At 34.8% G+C, this 17,169-nt stretch overlaps 3 protein-coding genes across 11 annotated transcripts in view; 2 read left to right on the top strand and 1 right to left on the bottom strand.

The window, feature by feature from the left end:
* Window positions 1–799: 799 nt before the first annotated feature.
* On the bottom strand, window positions 800–13,845 carry LOC111698006 (neuropathy target esterase sws). Of its 2 annotated transcripts, XR_002764444.1 has the most exons (20): window positions 13,161–13,845; window positions 12,699–12,854; window positions 12,143–12,464; window positions 11,206–11,344; window positions 10,426–10,573; window positions 9,777–9,945; window positions 9,040–9,351; window positions 8,896–8,936; window positions 8,725–8,842; window positions 8,156–8,336; window positions 7,288–7,451; window positions 6,991–7,220; window positions 6,066–6,420; window positions 5,491–5,717; window positions 5,086–5,262; window positions 4,783–4,913; window positions 4,495–4,651; window positions 4,132–4,199; window positions 1,433–3,743; window positions 800–1,119 (listed from the first exon to the last, which is right to left on the bottom strand). XR_002764444.1 is itself a non-coding variant. In XM_023468217.1 (19 exons), exons 1-19 carry the CDS (start codon window positions 13,800–13,802, stop codon window positions 3,671–3,673), a joined length of 3,810 nt encoding a protein of 1,269 aa, XP_023323985.1. In that variant the 5' UTR covers window positions 13,803–13,845; the 3' UTR covers window positions 800–3,670. The 2 variants fall into 2 exon arrangements, 1 of the variants encoding a protein (XP_023323985.1); XM_023468217.1 differs by having other exon boundaries at window positions 800–3,743.
* Window positions 13,846–14,509: 664 nt separating this feature from the next.
* LOC111698077 (zinc finger FYVE domain-containing protein 9) overlaps window positions 14,510–17,169 on the top strand; it is a 28,264-nt gene continuing 25,604 nt past the window's right edge. For all 8 annotated transcript variants that reach the window (XM_023468365.1, XM_023468372.1, XM_023468357.1 and 5 more), the window contains exons 1-2: window positions 14,510–14,515; window positions 16,009–16,012. The gene's annotated coding sequence lies outside the window, so the exon portion shown is untranslated. The remainder of the gene's footprint in view (window positions 14,516–16,008; window positions 16,013–17,169) is intronic.
* On the top strand, window positions 14,532–17,056 carry LOC111698139 (WD repeat domain phosphoinositide-interacting protein 3). Its single transcript, XM_023468396.1, has 5 exons — window positions 14,532–14,690; window positions 14,904–15,258; window positions 15,401–15,576; window positions 15,991–16,271; window positions 16,713–17,056. The coding sequence occupies exons 1-5, from the start codon at window positions 14,624–14,626 to the stop codon at window positions 16,866–16,868; spliced, it is 1,035 nt and encodes a 344-aa protein (XP_023324164.1). The 5' UTR covers window positions 14,532–14,623; the 3' UTR covers window positions 16,869–17,056.

The following is a 17,169-nucleotide window of genomic DNA, read 5'->3' as shown; positions in this document are numbered from 1 at the left end:
TGATAAGATTAATTTTTATTTTCTCAAATGTTCCTAAACATGACGTCTGTATGAAGAATATTTTTACATTTTATATCGTCGTTAAATTATTAATTTAAAAAAACTAATTCTGAAAGCGTATCCACCCCCAAAGTAGGAGTATTGAACGTAGGCTTTGCACCCAAACTCAGGATTTACCGATCTTTAAAAAGTGTGATATGTCTCAAATGAATCCGAAAGAAGTTTTCGACAACACTGCGTACTCAGTTCAAATACCTTATACATAGCCGGTCACTCCCTTTAAACAGCAGTGTTTGGGAGCCATTTCGTTTTTATTCATCTATAAACATTACTTTGAATTTTTCACAAGATTTTGTGTCCTTGTATTTTTTACCTACTCGGCATTTTTTTGTCTGATAATTTAAAAGAAGTCATGTCAATCTAATGTTTTCATAATTACTGATAAATAATCTGCAAATTTTTGTTGCTGCACAAAATCATGAATCTAATATATCCTTGTTTATCATCATTTCAACCAAAATAAGTTTTAGCGAAAAAATACATTGGTTTAAATTCCATGCATGGATCGCACCTTGATCTAAAACCGTTATGATGCATAAACACTAAAATACCAAGGTAAGAATGTCTAGTGTTTACTCAGTTTGGTTCGTTTTTTGAGGATATATGTTCCCTCAGGGTCAAAATTTACCATTGTGCGAGAAAGGCAACTGTTTTATAATTTATTCTACTTAACGCTGACATATTTTGATCCTAATATAAAATATATGCAAAAAAAGGAAAAAGGATCGATATCCAAGAGAATAAGAAAAACAATCTTTATTTAAATAATTTTGCTGATATAAAATTAATCACACGTTTTCTATCAATCTGTATAATACATAACAACATTTATATGGCACCAATGCAGGTTTATCAAGCTAATTGATCAGCTAATTACAGGGTTACCCACAAAGAATAAGACGTTTGTGACACCCTGGATCTCTGTAAATATGACAAGCTGAAGGTTGAATTTGAACTTATGGATTGGATATCACCTTTTACGGGTAAACTTGATGATTTGAAAAAATGCACGGAACCATTGAATAAATTCCTCTGAAGTCTCATACTTTGCGGATAATTCTATATAATATTAATATTTACAAAATATAATTTTAAGATACAGGGTGTCCAACGAACCATGACAGTTGGTGCATTGTTTTGAATGTCTTCTTCTATATACTGTATAACAGCTAAAAGACTTCTTGCAATTTATTTCGTTAAAAATTCTCTTACTCAGATATACATTATACTTTAAAATGAATTTTAATAAAATATGACTGCTATGAAATATTTTTTATTATTCTTTTTGGTATCAAAGAACTTAGCAAATCATGGAAGAAGACATTCTAAACTATTCACCAACTGTCATGTTTCGTGAGACACTCTGTATGACCTGAAAGCATGAACACATATTTACATATTTGTATAAAATGGATTGAAAATGGCATTCTTTATAAGATGGATGAGTTCTTGACTAAATGTTTAGAACACAATTTGGCGAAGGGAACTCATTAACTATATCTAATCTTTAAAACCCGGTGCAGTAGTGAACCCGGATGAAATTGAAGAATATAGAGAGCATAAAGCATATTAAAACCTAAAGCATCCAAAGACCCTGGAGAATCCAGAGAACCTCGAGCATACAAAGAATCGAGAGCATCCAGTGAAACTGGAGCTACAGAGAACCTAGGGCATTCAGAGAACCTGGAGCATCAAGAAAACTTAGAGCATTCAGAGAAAGAACCCGGAGCATCCAAAGAACCTAGAGAATCTATAAGAACCTAGAACATCCAGAGAACCTGGAGCATCAAGAGAACCTGGGACATACGGAAAACCTAGAGCATCCAAAGAACCTAGAGCATCTAGAAAATCCAGAGAACCTGGAGCATCCAGAGATCAAGAAGCATATGGACAAACTAGAGCATTCAAAGAACCTGGAGAACTAGGCTACTAGATTATAATTTAAACACCAGAAAGTGTGTGGAGTTAGCAAACTTGAAGAATGAAGAACCCAGATATTAAGCGTTAAAATAAACCTTGTATTAATAAAATTTCAAGCATGATAAAATATTGCTAAAGCTAAGTTCTAGGGCGTACTTTTGATTCAAACTTTTCAAAATTTTATAAATTGGTTTAAGTTCAATCAAATATTGATGTATGCAACTTCGGATTCATCAATATTTGGCAAAATTCCAATAGTTTGAGGACTGGGGAGAGAGATAGAGAATAGTTTGAACCAATTATTGAGTATACATTACAATGTTTATATTTTTACAAACTCTGAGGAAACACTCTAATTTCGATATTTATAAGTAGAACTGTTTTTATTAAACTTCTTCTCAACTTGTTTAAACTGCGTAAACTAGTCCGAGTAGTTAAATGTAAATTTTATGAAATCGATCAATGCTGGTAGCTTTTAAAAATGGCAAGAGAGGTGATTTAGAAAACGTAACATTTGTCCAAATGCGAAATCCCTTTAAAACTGGAAAATAACTATTTTAACATTTTGTGTTAACGATAAGAAAATAACATGAAAATGCCTTACATCATTCTCACAGCAAATTTTATTTAAGTCGGAATTTTCTGAATGGAATTTTACGATGAAAAATAATTTAAGTTTAAGCCCTAAAATGAATGACAAAAAAATTTGAACTGAGCTGGGAACTTTAGAATCGGATACCTTTAATCCCAATCGCTTAATCTGAATATCCAATGTGGACACTTTTAGTTTCTTGCTTAATTCACTCTTTATGGCAAAAGTTGACAAATCAAAAACCGGTTTTTAAAAATTATATAATTGTATATCAATCTTAATTAGATACGAGAACTCTCTTTAAATGGCGCGCAAAATTTCAAATTTCCCGGCTGCTGATACACCACTCTGATTGGTTGAAATTTCTACACTTTTCAGGATACAAACACAAGATTAGGCTAGTTTCGAGATAAAAGAGAGAGGATCAAGCATTGATCTCGATTCCACCATTCCAAAGTTCCCTGCTTGGTAACTTTAAAAGAAAGGTTAAAGATTAACCAAAAATGCAGATCTGAAATATCAGTTAAACCTAAATGAGCTGGGAATTTTTAAATGGTGGATATCGGGATTAATGCTTGATCCACTCTTTTACTTAAAATCCAGATTGAATAATGCTTGTTCTCCTCCTGTATTTTACCTCCAGATTAATTAACCGATCGGGATTAAGGATTTCTCATTCAAAAGTTTTCTCTCTCAATGATTAAACAAGATTTGCCAGACATAATTAGTTTAGCTTATTCTGTTCATTTAAAAGTTTTCAACTCAAGAAGTATTGGAATAATCTCATTTTCTACCTTAACAACAAGAGATTTAGAAATCCAAGCGATTTAAGGAATATAAATTAATCAAGAAAACTATTTAAAAAGAAAAGCATAACATGTAAAATATTGTCTGAAACTATGATACTAACAAAAAAGCATATTTTAAATTCAGTACAAAAACACACAAAATAGCGCAGATGTATACAAATCTATAAGAAAAATTTCTGATTGCAAAGAAACAGGCGCTTTTGCCAGATATTTAATTATCATCTATAAGAGTTGAATATTTTCATATTTTTGGTATCCCAATAAATGAAAACTATAAATATACTGTATTCTATATATGTCCCGGTTTATTAGTAAAACTAGAAGATCTAGATCTGGATCCATTCTCATCCTTCAAACTCAATCTAAAATAATCACGTGGGAATATTTTTTTAAGGTTCTAACAATAATAAAAAGTATTCAAAATCAACAAAAATACACAAAAATCGATTTAAGAAAGAGTTTAGCTGGTTCAACTATTAAGTTGTGTAAAAAAAATCAATCGGGGTTTAGGATATCAGTGGCCGAATTTAAAGAATTTAAGCGGCGGTTTAAATTTAAGCCGCAGTTTAAATATGGTTGGTTCCACTTAAAATTGTATCAAATGTTTCAAGATTTAAACCGGCGCTTAATTTGAACCGGGTTTTGGCGGATTTAAACCGCAACTCCAATTCTTTAAATTCCATCTCAGCCTTTATTTGTTTCAATCATGAAATGATCATATTTTTCTAATTATTGTTTTAAATTCATTACGGGTAGTTCTGTGGAGGAAAATCTCCATTTCCTGTTGACATAAACCCACTCTCTAGATCTTCATCATCCTGAGGATTAAAGTTAAGTTAGAAATTGGGTTTAATTCAGCTTTAAGTTAAGCGATAGGTGAGATTGAAATTAGTTCAGTTCAGGTTTAGATTATTATTTTGTTTAAGATTCATATTTTTATTTAGGCGTAGATTAAGAAATATGTTAGATGTAAGAAATTTGATTTAGATAAGATTTTTAACTTGACATTGAAGATTCATAGTCCATAAATGTTAAGTTCAGTTTGTAGGTTTAACTTCATAAGTAAGTGTTATCTCCATGCAACTTCATTAATTTGGATTAAAAAATGGTTACCTCTTCAATACAGTTTTCAGGATCCGTTAGAAAATCCGAATCATCAGGTTCTGTCTCCGAATTATCAGAAAGATCAGATTCTGCAGAATACGGGACAATTTGTCTATCTGGAGTAGTCTGACGAACCCGACAAACCATCTCAGCAAGATCAGTAAACCTGAAAAAAAAGAATTCTTGGTTCAGTAAAGTTCTCGCTGACTTTTGAGAAAAATTAAACATTTATCTTAAACGTAACAGAATATGGACGAGGCAAATCTGTAAAGTAAGGTTTATTTCCTCTATGATTACCTTGCATAGTTTCCTGGTAGACCTGGAGCATGTTTATCTACAGCAAGGTTTTCTAAGCTTCCTCGACGATTAGATCGGTCAAAATTGACCCAACCCAGTTGACCAGCTTTACGCAGTCCAGCAAAATAAGTCTAGAATGTTCCGCAGATGTTTAATCATATTAAAAAAGCTTTAGTGACCATCACTTATCGGATCCATCAAATATCCCAATGATGGTATCCAAAATATCCCCATTTCTGTCCATGATGGTATCCAAAATATCCCCTCTACCTGTCCATGATAATATCCAACATATCCGCCTACCTGTCCATGATAGTATCCAACATCTCGAATCTCCTCGAAGGCCTCGAACTGCAAGGTTCCGTACTTGTCTATAGGCGGACGAATATAATCACAGTATGACGCATTCTTAACTTCCTCTAGCTGACGCACACAGGATACGTACGCCAAGCGTAACTGAACCTCTGCTTGACTTGGGACCTGATAGTATTGAAATATTATCTAAACATAGAGCAATGTTTGAATTACTGTAAAAAAGAGAAGATCATTGGCAATTTGAGCAAAAAGACCACCAATGACGGACTTAAGGAAAAAAGAAAGCATACTAGGAAGAAAAAGCTTTCAGTGCAGTTTAAAATAATCAAAACTTAAATAATTTCAAGGATAGCTTGTTGACGTTAGCTTCGAGTTTCGAAAGATAATAATTTCCTTTGGCATGGTTGAGAACGGATTGAGTTTAGCCCAGAGTATTTGCCAGCCTGACAACCAGTCTCCGAAATTATGTAGTTCCGTCTCATCCTGTGATCCAACATCTACAGCCAGGATATGATGAGCTCCCTTCTTGTGCATGATGTCAGCAGGTAGATTATTAACATATCCTCCGTCTAACAGATGATGACCGTCAACAGGGTCACACATTGGGGGCATATAACTTGCTGAAATATAAATATATTTAAATTTAGTATTCTGATGCGGATTGCGAACATGGATTGTGGTCCATCCTATGACAACAAATCAAATCCATTCAAGAAGCAAAACTATTTTAAAAATGAAACCTGGGACTGAAATGAATCAGCTACTTATCACAATTCATGAAATCTAGTCCCTTGTACATTTTGAGATAAGGCCTCAGGGGGTTTTGCCGATCTCTGATTTGTCCATTACGCTTAAATTTAAAATACTTACTATCTATCTATCAATTAAAAAGTTAAAAAGTTTAATTCTAAAACGAAAGAAAAACATGGAAAAGAAAGAATTAACCTGAAAAGGAAGAATAAACCTACCTAAAGACATTGAACCTCTGACATATCTCCAAACTGATCCAACCTCATGAATCCGCATACTAGAGACACTAATATCTGTGGTGATAGTAAAGAACGGAACCCAGAGATCTTCTATCTGAGTATTCGTAAACACCTCCTCCAGGAGAGTATTAAACCCGAACCCTGACATCATACTGGTGTAAGGATAGGTGAGGTCTAGCGCCATCCTCCATTTCTGTCCCATCTTCTTACAGAAGCTCCTGGCCTTGATGGTGAGCTTGCTGATATCCCTCTCCTGGCACCAGAGTGCTCCCATGAATGATCCAATGGATACTCCAGCAACCCTATCTATGGGTATACCAGCCTCTAATATTGCCTGGATATATTATCATTAAAGGGATTGCTCACAAATTTGAAATACATACGTGATACGGTACAGGGTAAACCACAAAGGATGAGACTGTAAAGACGATCTGAAACTCTTAAAATATGACGACCCTAATCACTAATGTTAAATTAAGTCTTCTGCCTTGACTCTGGTTATTTTATGGCTTATTTAATGATTTGAAAAAGAACGAAACAAGGTTGAAGTTGCAGGAAACCATGAATATAAGGAAACAGACAGTATTAATTCCGAACTTTCGTCTCTGAAGTCTCATCCTTTGTGGGTAACCCGTTTAATGCCCCTAATTTTAAAATAAGAAATACAACAAATACAATCTTAGAGCTCAAAGATGTCCATGAGGGCTATTTTCATCGATAGTTTCTTACAAAATTATCATCATGTTGTAAATATCTGTTTATCATTTTAATAAAACATTTTTTGTTTGGTCTAGGGAGAAAATATCGGAAGAAAAGGTTAGATTAAAAATCTCAATTTTCAGATACTCAGGACCCTTTGAGAATGTACATTCTAAAATACATTGTATCCGGTATTAAACCTTACCTTTATCATACCAACATGAGAGCAACCTTTAGCTCCTCCTCCTCCTAAAACCAGTCCTACACTAGTTCCTGTCAGTATCCGGCTTAATCTCGCCAGATCAGAATGAATATCAGGTTTAACTCCCTCTATGGCCAACTGTTGGTACTGCTCTTCAAGTCTCCGGTCGGACCGTTTAACACAAAGACGGGATGGAACACGAATATGATGATGAGCGCTGATCCAGGATCTTTCTACGATAGACTCAATTCAAGAAAACCTTTTTAATTACATTTTAGGATAAGATGTTAAGTAACGAACCTTCCAACCATTTGCTTGTATTTTGTGGCAGTTCTGTTTCCTCCGAGTGGAGAAGAACCAGCTCCTTTGTGGTTCTCAAGGAGAGATTCTCCAGCTTCTCTTCAAACCCGGAGACGGATGGTTTCGAATCTGCCCACGCTACTATCAGGATACAGTCAGCATGCCTGAATAATTATCAGTTATTAGACAGAATAAAAAATGGATTTAAACCTTAATTAAAGACACTGAAGACCTAATTTCAAGTTACCTTCCATCTATAAAGTGTCATAACCGATTCACAATGGTACCATTTAATCTTTTATTTTAGAAACATTAAGTAGGAAAGATATCGCCGTTTTTCTTTCTTAAAAAGTGTTAAAATTCTGATAATTTCCTTCATTATTTCTGCAGGAAATATAAAAAATTTCAAGTCTTTATATGATAAAATACCAGAACAGCAAGAATGAGAAACCTATGAGTAAAATGCTGGATATTCCTATCTGGAACCCTGATATACTCCTATCTGGAACCCTGATATACTCCTATCTGGAACCCTGATATACTCCTATCTGGAACCCTGATATACTCCTATCTGGAACCCAGAAATACTCCTATCTGGAACCATGAAATACTCCTATCTGGAACCCTGATTACAAAGTATTCCCAAGTAAGTAAATAAATCCACAAGTCGCTTTTATGGTTACATAAAGAACCCACAAAGAAAATAATCAAAAATTTTAAAATAGAATAACAAGGATATCCTCATACATCTTTGATTAGACAAGGTTTGAAGTGTACCGTTGTGAATTGGACATGCCACTCTATAAATGAGGGTTTCTTAAAATTACGTCAACAGTGATTTTAAAACTGAGTTGTATTAAAGTCTGACCTAATACACTGTTGAGTCCAAGGTGTAAGTCTCTCTACTGAATCAGCCTGGTAAACTACAACCTTGTGTTGATCCTCCTGACCTCCCAACCAGGCGGTCATCTTATAATCATTCCCAGGTTCAAGAGCAGAGCTTCCTAAAGCTGCTCGGACCACGTCAGGAGATATTCTCTTAGCTGGACCTAGAACAGATATTGATTGCTATCCTGAACCTAAATACTTAACCAAACAAAGTCTGAATCTTATCCTGGAGCAAGTCCTATCTAATTCTGAAAGAAACTAAGCTTAACCATGAAGTTACATACGTAAAACATTATTTGTTTTTCATCAAACTAAGATCAAATCTTTCAGAGCAAACTAAGACCAAGTAGAGATTAAATCTAATCATAGACCGATCTAGGTGTGAACAGTTTATTTCTTAACTACAGCTGAAAGTCGATTTTAAAATGAGAAAATGATTCAGGAATAATACGAAAAAACTTTCCTACAGTCAGTCAAGAGAGATTAAATTGAAAAACTATCTAGTGACTAAATAAGTAAGGTTCATGCACAAAAAAGAGAAAAACTAACCTATAATGTTTAGACAATGAACAAGCTCATGTGTAATGGCGGAGAGAGGAATATTATCTGTTACAGCAACAAGAGCAATGGTACTGAACCCAGGGTTACCCACAGATTCACTAGCTCCCTGAAATATCCACATGGTTGCAGGAAAAATAGAAGAATAAAAAGTGTTCTTACCTGTCCGAGACCAGGTTGCTCAAGAGAAAGCAATCTTTTCCCTGTAAATATTATATTTATTATTCCAAAGTAAAAAGTTTAGGAAATATTTAAAATGGCGGAAACTAATTTAAAAATGTCGGGAACTAAAAAAATGTAGGTTACCTAGAAGACTCATAAGCCTAGAGACGACCACTGGGAACCTAAGTTTGATGCAGTTAATCAGTCCAGCTGGGAGTTTTGCAACCTCTGTATCACGGACTGCAAGGAGAGTTGTTGACCTCTGAGTTCCTGTCAGAGTTTCAATAATCCCGCATAGTTCTCCTCGTCCAAACTCTCCGGCCAACTCTCGTCGACCGTTCCTAACTATGACAGACCGGAGACGGCCGGAGAGAATGACGAATGTACAATCGGCCTCGTCACCCTGACGATATATTGCTTTCCCTGACTCTATAAGCATCCAGTCCAGAGCAAAATCTAAATAAAGCGTTATATTCGGATATGTAATTATATGAAATTTCTTACTAATGAATTTTTATAAATGTAAAATTAGAGTATGTTTAAAACGAAAACTTAAAAAAGTTCTAGAATCCATTTGTACATTACGTATAGTATGCTAAATTTTAGTAAAACGATTGAGTATATTTCCAACAGAAAGTATTAAGAAAATTTTATCAGAGATTAGGACTTAGTAACCCATAACATTTTGGTTCAAGATGTGGATTCAGAATGTGCGCAATAAGTTAAATACAAAAGTTAAAAACTTAATTCAATTTCAACACCTGTATTTTGTATGAGTAGCAATGAAACAAAAATTGTCTAATACTCATTTTTTTACAAATTCACTGATAGTGATAAACTTTATTCAAACGTGGATCTATGTTTATGTAATATCTTGTTACCTATAGATCTAACAAAAGGAGATAAATGTGACGTCACACTGCTCGCCAGATGAAGAGTAACATCCGGTTGAGCAGACATTAGATCAAAGACGAGCTGTCGGGACAAGCAGGCCACGTGACTTGACACACGAGCACACACTGTAAAGATGGATGGTTCTCCTGTTAACACCTTCAAATAAAACATCAGATCAAATATTGATTAATTGCATGAATCAATATTCCTTCAATTGGGTCTTTTTATGCGCATATTTTCTTTCAGTGTTAAAGTTTGGCAAAGTGTTAGCAAAGCAAATGTTTTTTCAAATTTTTACTCTAAACATTTGGTTTTCTTAAACATTGTCAAATTTAAACCCTGACAGAAGATATATGCAAAAACGATCCAAAAACAAATAAAAAATTAACAAGTTAAAACGATCTTTTTTGGATCGTTTTCCATTTTTAAAGATACAGATAGTGCAAAGTTTAATAGAATCTTAGAAGTTTTATCAAACTATTTTTAAAAACGACTCAAAACGATTAGGGGGTACGATGGGGGTAAGTGACACCCAAGCAAACCTTGCAAAATGTTGTTCAAGCCTAGAGCCACAAGTTTTGCAATCCTGTAAAGACCTTAATGTTGTATTGGAGTAGATTGAAGATCCCAACTAACCTGGAGTTGTCCAAGAAGTCCTCCAGGATAACAATGATGGAGCTCCTTCTCCTTTCCGTCCTCTCCCTGCTGGGAGACGATGAAGCAACCCTGGACGACTAGAACCAAAGCTGCATCCTTCAAACTATCCTCCTCCATGATCCGGTATCTAAATACAACTTTTATGAGAAGACAGAAAAGGTTACAGGGACGGTACGCGTAATTTCAAAGATCGCTATTTCCGATTTACAACTGTATCCTTGAAACCTTAATCTGATCAAAAATGTTGAAGATACTGTTGTTTTCCTGACTTGATAAGTGTTTTTATTCTAATAATTTCTCCATTGTATGCTTATAAGCAAGAAATGCGCGAGTCACGTTTGCATAGAAACCTCTAATGAAAATAAACAGTTTTAAGAGAAACAAAAACATGGATATCTAATTTATACTTGATTAGACAGAGCTTTTAAGGGTATCGTTGTAAATCGGGCATTGCCATCTTTACATAGAGAGTCACTTAAAATTACGCTTACAGTCCCTTTAACCATGCTTTAAGAGACAAAAGTTTCCATTCCATTCCATTCCATTCCATTCCATTCCATTCCATTCCATTCCATTCCATTCCATTCCATTCCATTCCATTCCATTCCATTCCATTCTATTCTATTCTATTCTATTCTATTCTATTCTATTCTATTCTATTCTATTCTATAAATACAGTGAGATGAAAGATCATCAACATATTTCTTATTATATAAAAGTAAATTATCTAAAAAATAATTAGCATTAAGGATTTCATACCCTTCAGGAATTTCTCTGATTTCCACATTTCCCTCCAAACTTGCTTCAGATTCAAGTCCTAGCTGCTCCTTGAAGGTTTTAAGGGCAAACATCAGCATCTCCTCCCGCTTCTCAATAGAACTTTTCCTCTTCTTCTGATCTAAATAGTTAAATCATTTATTTATTAATAGCGAGGAATTTCCAGGGAGAACTGTCAACTTTACCGAGAATTTACTTTCCAAGTGTTTTCGAGACTTTTTAAATGAAATTTCATCACGAGCTACACTTATTACATAAAACGTGCTGATTCGACTCTACACTGGGTAGCCTGACTGGACGGTACGACGGACAGCATATACAGTACGTGTTGTACCGGCATGGATCATACAACTTTAAGACTGGGGTGATTTACTATGAACCTCCTGATATCCAGAGCAGTGCTCATTAACCTGTCACCAGTCCAAACTCCATTATTAAGGGTGTGTTGGACTGGTTTAAGATCTTACAATGGCAGCAATCTCGACATATTAAAGGGACTGTAGATGTAACTTCAAGTCCCACTCCATACAAAGGTGGTGATGTCCGATTTACAATGGTACCTTTGAAGACTTTGTTTGGTTATGTACGAATTAGATATCCGTTCTTTTGTTTATCAAAACTGTTACTTTAATTCATGGTTTCTTTGCAAAATTTCTTGCTTATAAAAAACAATGGAGATCAGAGTTAAGGAGTTTTTGAGCCAGAACAACGACGCCATCTTCCACATTTTTGTTCTTATTAAGGTTTCAAGGATACCGTTGTAAATCGGACATCGCCATCGCCATCTCTTCATGGAGGTTCCCTTGAAATTACTCTTTCAGTCCCTTTAAGGATGTGTCTGACTAGTGTGCAATAGTTTAAGATCGCGCGGATGGCAGAAATCTTAATACATCAAACCTTCCCAAAAATAAAAACTTACTTGACAACTGCATCTGCAATATTGAAGGTTGGTTTACTGACTCATCTGCTGCTCCTGCTCCCTGGATAGAGTCCATCCTATCTAACCTATACTTGAGGTTCTTGTTCCCCCTGTGCTGGCTGGCAATCAGTTCAGTACCTAGTCCTAGATACTGATGAAGGGCTAGCAAGGTCACGCGTTGAAGTCGAATCATCACAATCTGAACTACGCGCAAGTACGCATCCGGGTACTTTTCAAACGCAATCTTAAACGCACTAAATGGAAGTTTAATTATCTTGGTATCTTCCATTGCCTTGGCGCATACAGTCTTGTAGGGATTGTACTGTTAAATAAAATCATTTTAAATTATGTCTACTTTAATTATTCCAATAACGCCCATTGGTATCATTCTTTTGTCAATCTGGATTTATCACAATGAGTTGTGCGTTAAAGACATCGTCTAATGGAGTTTATAATATTAAGCTAGTTCAGATTTAGTTTAAACAAATATAAAACTGTGGATTGAAAAACTGGAAACAGACCCTTCTCGTCGATTTTATAAAAAATGATTATTTTCCTGTCCGGAGAGATGATCTAGAAAACTGAGAAGAGACATCACAGAATCCCCGGGTTTAACTTGCTTTAGACTAGACTTGTTCCCTTCAGGGTCAGTAGAGTAAACATTGAGAAGACCGGTCTGAACGATAAATATATTGGCATCTGGATCTCCAACCTAAAATATTAGAGAGTTAATGTTTATGACAAGTCTGGAAAACATATTTCTCCAAAACTCCCCCTTAACAACACTCCTAAAACTACTCCCCCCCCCCCCTAAACGAGGTTCTGTCTTAAACGTTAAAGACACTGAGCAAGCAATAACAGACCCACCCTTTTTTTAGGTTAAATTTAATAGTATATTTAAATAGTAATATTCTTTATCACATTGGATCTTTCCAATCATATTATTTTGATAAGTTTCTTCACTCTTTTTCAATAAAATTTTACAATATTGTTTCATGATAATATTTACTTGTTTTACCTGGAATAGATATTGGTTTGCTGGCACCGACATATACTCGATCTGTTTAACGATCTCGAGGAAGATTGGTTGCTCAAAATGACCGAAAACTCGCATGTTCTGCAGCACGAACTTCAGCTGTTGCGGTAAAATCTCGTGTCCTCCGTCGAAGTCCTCCTCCAGGTACTCCAAGGGTAGGGGAAGTTTGAACTTATGTCCTGTTTCAGGAGATATCTGTTGTCCTAGCAAACGTTTAGCAAACTTGGCAATAGCCTTTCTTTTCCGTCCTTGTCCTCCTCGGATATAGCTGCCGGCCGCCTTTACTTTTTTGACCATTCTTTGTCCAATGAAGGCAATTTTATCTCTTTTCCTGAACCTTGGACCCTCGGGGGGAACCACGAAATCTCGCGCTGCATTGATCTTGTTCTTGATCTGATCTGGGATCTTCTCCTTCACCTTCGTCCCCAGGCTCCAGGATATGATGAGGATGATCACGGCCGGAATAATTAGGGAGATTAAAACTGTTGTGACAACCTCTGAGTCAGGTTCCCCGGACATGATCTTACTCCAGGTCACATTTAAACTGGTGTAGATCGACTCCGGAAGGTGCTTAACTATGAAGTCTATCGACTCATCCATATCTAATGAAAATATGTCCGTCATTATAGAGTTTTCATTGTATCTTCTGAAATTTCAACGTTAGAAGTTTGATGGTTAAGACTTTCTCCCTAATATTAATTAATTTTTTAGAAAATTTTCTGAACAAACATTATTACATATTATTATCTAATTAGATGACAACTTCACATTTTATTTAAGACAACTCAAGGAGTTTGCATTGGTTTTTTAAAAAAGATCACTGACGTAGAATAAGTACTTTACATGATTTTAAACTTTAAAAATGAAAATTACGTTGTTTGTGTCGTGAGTCAGATGTTTCTGTCTGCTATGATAGAAAATTATGGAAAGAAGATATGGCGGTCAGAAAAGTAAATCAAAAAACAAAATAAAGTTGTAAAAATTATATTTTAATTTAAAATAGATTTTAATAATTGTATCTTTAGTTTTTAAAGGTACCAAATATAAAAATTGACATTTTTTCCTCTAAAACTTCAATTTTCTCAAAAGAATTCTTGAAATGATTTGAAATGTGACGCGGTATTATTTCTCATCAGACCTCCTAAACCTATTGCCGAGAACTCCTGGAGGAATTGGAAAAGATGAAATGCAAGAAAAGAAAATTCAGTTGAAATTAATCCTTAAGCACAAATCTTTACTTTTAAAGTAATATTTTCAAGTAGAAAAATTACGTTTAAACATTTTTAGTTAAAAAGTTAGAAATGGGAATCTAACTTTGTACGTTTTATCCACTTCTAGTATATTTCAATTCTTTATCAATTTATTTTTTTCAGTTAAAATGTCCGATCCCGCAGAAAATATTATTCCATGATCAAGTTCAAGTAGATGAGCCAAGTTTATAAAGAATGAACCTGACGGAAAACAATACAACAAAGAATCAGCTTCTCTATGCTGGTTTCAACCAAGATCAAGGTTTTCTTTTGGAACATTTAAATATCATCAAAATTTAGCTTTTACTTTACTTGTGTTACCATCTCGTTGCAAAAGTTTATTTTAAATTTTTTTTTTGGGGGGTTGGGGGTTGGGAGGTATGGGGTTGAAGTTTCCAAAATCTTGCCCCCCTAATATGACCGGCTTAAGGCAGAAGAATGGAACAGTATTTTATCTAGGTTTCCATAATTTCAGGTTGTTTTTGCGCCGGAACCAAAACTGGATTCAAGATCTTTAACTCCGACCCCCTGAGGGAGAAGGAATCAGAGGACTGGGGTAGCTCCGGAGCCGGAGGGATCAGGTTCCTCGAGATGCTGTTCCGGTGCAACTACGTGGCTCTGGTTGGGAACGGAGACGGTCCAGAGTTTGCTCCGAATAAGGTTTATATCTGGGATGATTTAAAGAAGAAAACTGTGATTGAAATGGAGTTTTCCAGTGATGTGAAGTGTGTGAGATTACGACGAGACAGGATAGTTGTTGTGTTGGAACAACTTATTAAAGTGTTTACATTTACATCATCTCCTACACAGCTTCATGTTTTTGATACAAGGTTGGTTAAATTCATAATTTCACCTTTACCTTAAAAAAAATAAAGAACTTATAATTTTTAGTTTATTTTTGAATATTGCTATGATAACTAAGCCTTGCTAAAATGGTATATTTTAAGATTTGCATATATTATTATTTATTAGTTTGAATCCGAAAGGATTATGTTCTCTAAGTCCAAGTTCCTCCAACAGTCTACTCGCTTTCCCTGGGTTGAAGCCAGGTCAGGTTCAGCTGGTAGATCTAGCAGTTACAGAGAAATCACCGTTAACAATAACAGCACATGGTTCAGCTCTGGTAGCTATCACTTTAAATATCCAAGGTTAGTCAACAATGTCTTCGTAACAAAATGGGATGGGGGGGGGGGGAACACTGAATGGTAGGAGGGCTGTGTACTGTTACCCACTTGTAATTGTAATTGTAAATTGTATTTACTTATTTTCAGATTTAAGATGTGTTTTTTTAATTGGATTTTTAACAAAACATTTTCTTGCAAATATCCCTTCTCAAAAATAATAATGATACAACAGTTTTGAGGAATTTTTTTTTGTGAAAATATATCAAAAAGAGGTAAAAAAGGTTTGCAACAAAATAATAGGACTATCTTTGTTTGATTCCCTACCTAAAATACCTGTCCTGGAAAAATGAAAGTATATCTGTTAAAAATCAAAATCAAAATCAAAAAAATATTATAATTACATAATTATATTTTTTAATTATAGTTTTCTTAATAAAGGCACAAAGATAGCAACAGCAAGTTGTAAAGGAACCTTGATCCGTGTATTCGATGTCCTGAACGGATCCTTGTTGTGTGAGCTGAGACGAGGATCGAACCCTGCCACCATCTACTGCATCAACTTCAACTCTGACTCCAGCCTGCTATGTGTCTCCAGCGACCACGGAACTATCCATATATTCTCCCTGGAGGAGAAGAATAAAAACAAACAGTCGAGTTTAGCCGCAGCATCTTTCCTTCCTAAATACTTCTCCTCAATGTGGAGTTTCTCAAGAATTGAGGCAAATATCTTAATACAATTTTTGTTAAAAAACTAAAGAGCTCTCATTTGTATTAATATAGGGATAGTTTTGAACAGGCTTGCCTTTTGAACAAATCTATATTGCCACTTAGGTTTTTTTTGTAGTGACATCGATTTTATTTGTTAAACTAAACCATTTAAATCAAGATTTTAATATTTCCCCCTACTAGTTCTATGATTTGACAAAATGTTAATAAATAACAGAAAGGCTCATTTTAAAGAGTGTCATATTTAAGGCTTTATCATAATTTTACGTTTTTAGAGACTTCTGGACAAATTTGAAATAAAAGGGAATTCATTTTTGATGAATCTTGTTTTTAAGAAATTGAATCACATAAGCTCATCTTTAAACTTTTATTTTAACATTTATTGCACAACCATTACTAGGATTTTTTCACAATTTTTTATATTTTTTTGTCAGGTTCCCGGAGGTGCCAGATGCATCTGTGCTTTCACCCAGGACAGCAGTATCGTAGCTGTCTGCTCGGATGGGAGCTACAACAAGTTCGTCCTGGACGACAAGAAGAATTTCGTCCGAGATAAATGTGAACTTTTTCTAGAACTCAAGAGCAGATGAGAGATGATCATAAATATGATCCTCATGGTGTCCCAATAAGTAGAACAAGAAGTACAACTTCGACCATATTCACAATTTATACTATTTACTGGGACACTCTATGATTTCATTTAATATCGACGATGTTTAGTGTTTACAAGTATTCTGTGATATTGAGATGATCTAATAATTATTATTTCTTTCTAATATTTTAAAATTACATATAAATAAGAGGAGGATTGGTTTTTCGAAGTTTTTCGAAAAAAAATAAATTTAGTATGTTTCTGAGTTGAAAGATATATAATAAATAAGTTTTCGTAGC

The sequence above is a fragment of the Eurytemora carolleeae genome, unplaced genomic scaffold (genome assembly GCF_000591075.1).
Source record: "Eurytemora carolleeae unplaced genomic scaffold, Eaff_2.0 scaffold40, whole genome shotgun sequence".
Taxonomy (NCBI): Eukaryota; Metazoa; Arthropoda; class Copepoda; order Calanoida; family Temoridae; genus Eurytemora; species Eurytemora carolleeae.
The sequence above is the reverse complement of the archived record's forward strand: the minus strand, read 5'-3'. Positions and strand labels throughout refer to the sequence as shown.

What these genes read in the sequence shown, in the direction of transcription:
- LOC111698006 (XM_023468217.1), bottom strand. Translation starts at nt 13,802, where the DNA reads ATGACGGACATATTTTCATTAGATATGGATGAGTCGATAGACTTCATA. An exon ending in CTCATGTTGGTATGATAAAG is followed by an intron (nt 6,421 to 6,990) that starts GTAAGGTTTAAT and finishes TAATATATCCAG; the next exon opens with GCAATATTAGAGGCTGGTAT. An exon ending in CGTTCTCAACCATGCCAAAG is followed by an intron (nt 5,263 to 5,490) that starts GAAATTATTATC and finishes CAATACTATCAG; the next exon opens with GTCCCAAGTCAAGCAGAGGT.
- LOC111698139 (XM_023468396.1), top strand. Translation starts at nt 14,624, where the DNA reads ATGAACCTGACGGAAAACAATACAACAAAGAATCAGCTTCTCTATGCT. An exon ending in TGGTTTCAACCAAGATCAAG is followed by an intron (nt 14,691 to 14,903) that starts GTTTTCTTTTGG and finishes CCATAATTTCAG; the next exon opens with GTTGTTTTTGCGCCGGAACC. An exon ending in TATCACTTTAAATATCCAAG is followed by an intron (nt 15,577 to 15,990) that starts GTTAGTCAACAA and finishes TTCTTAATAAAG; the next exon opens with GCACAAAGATAGCAACAGCA.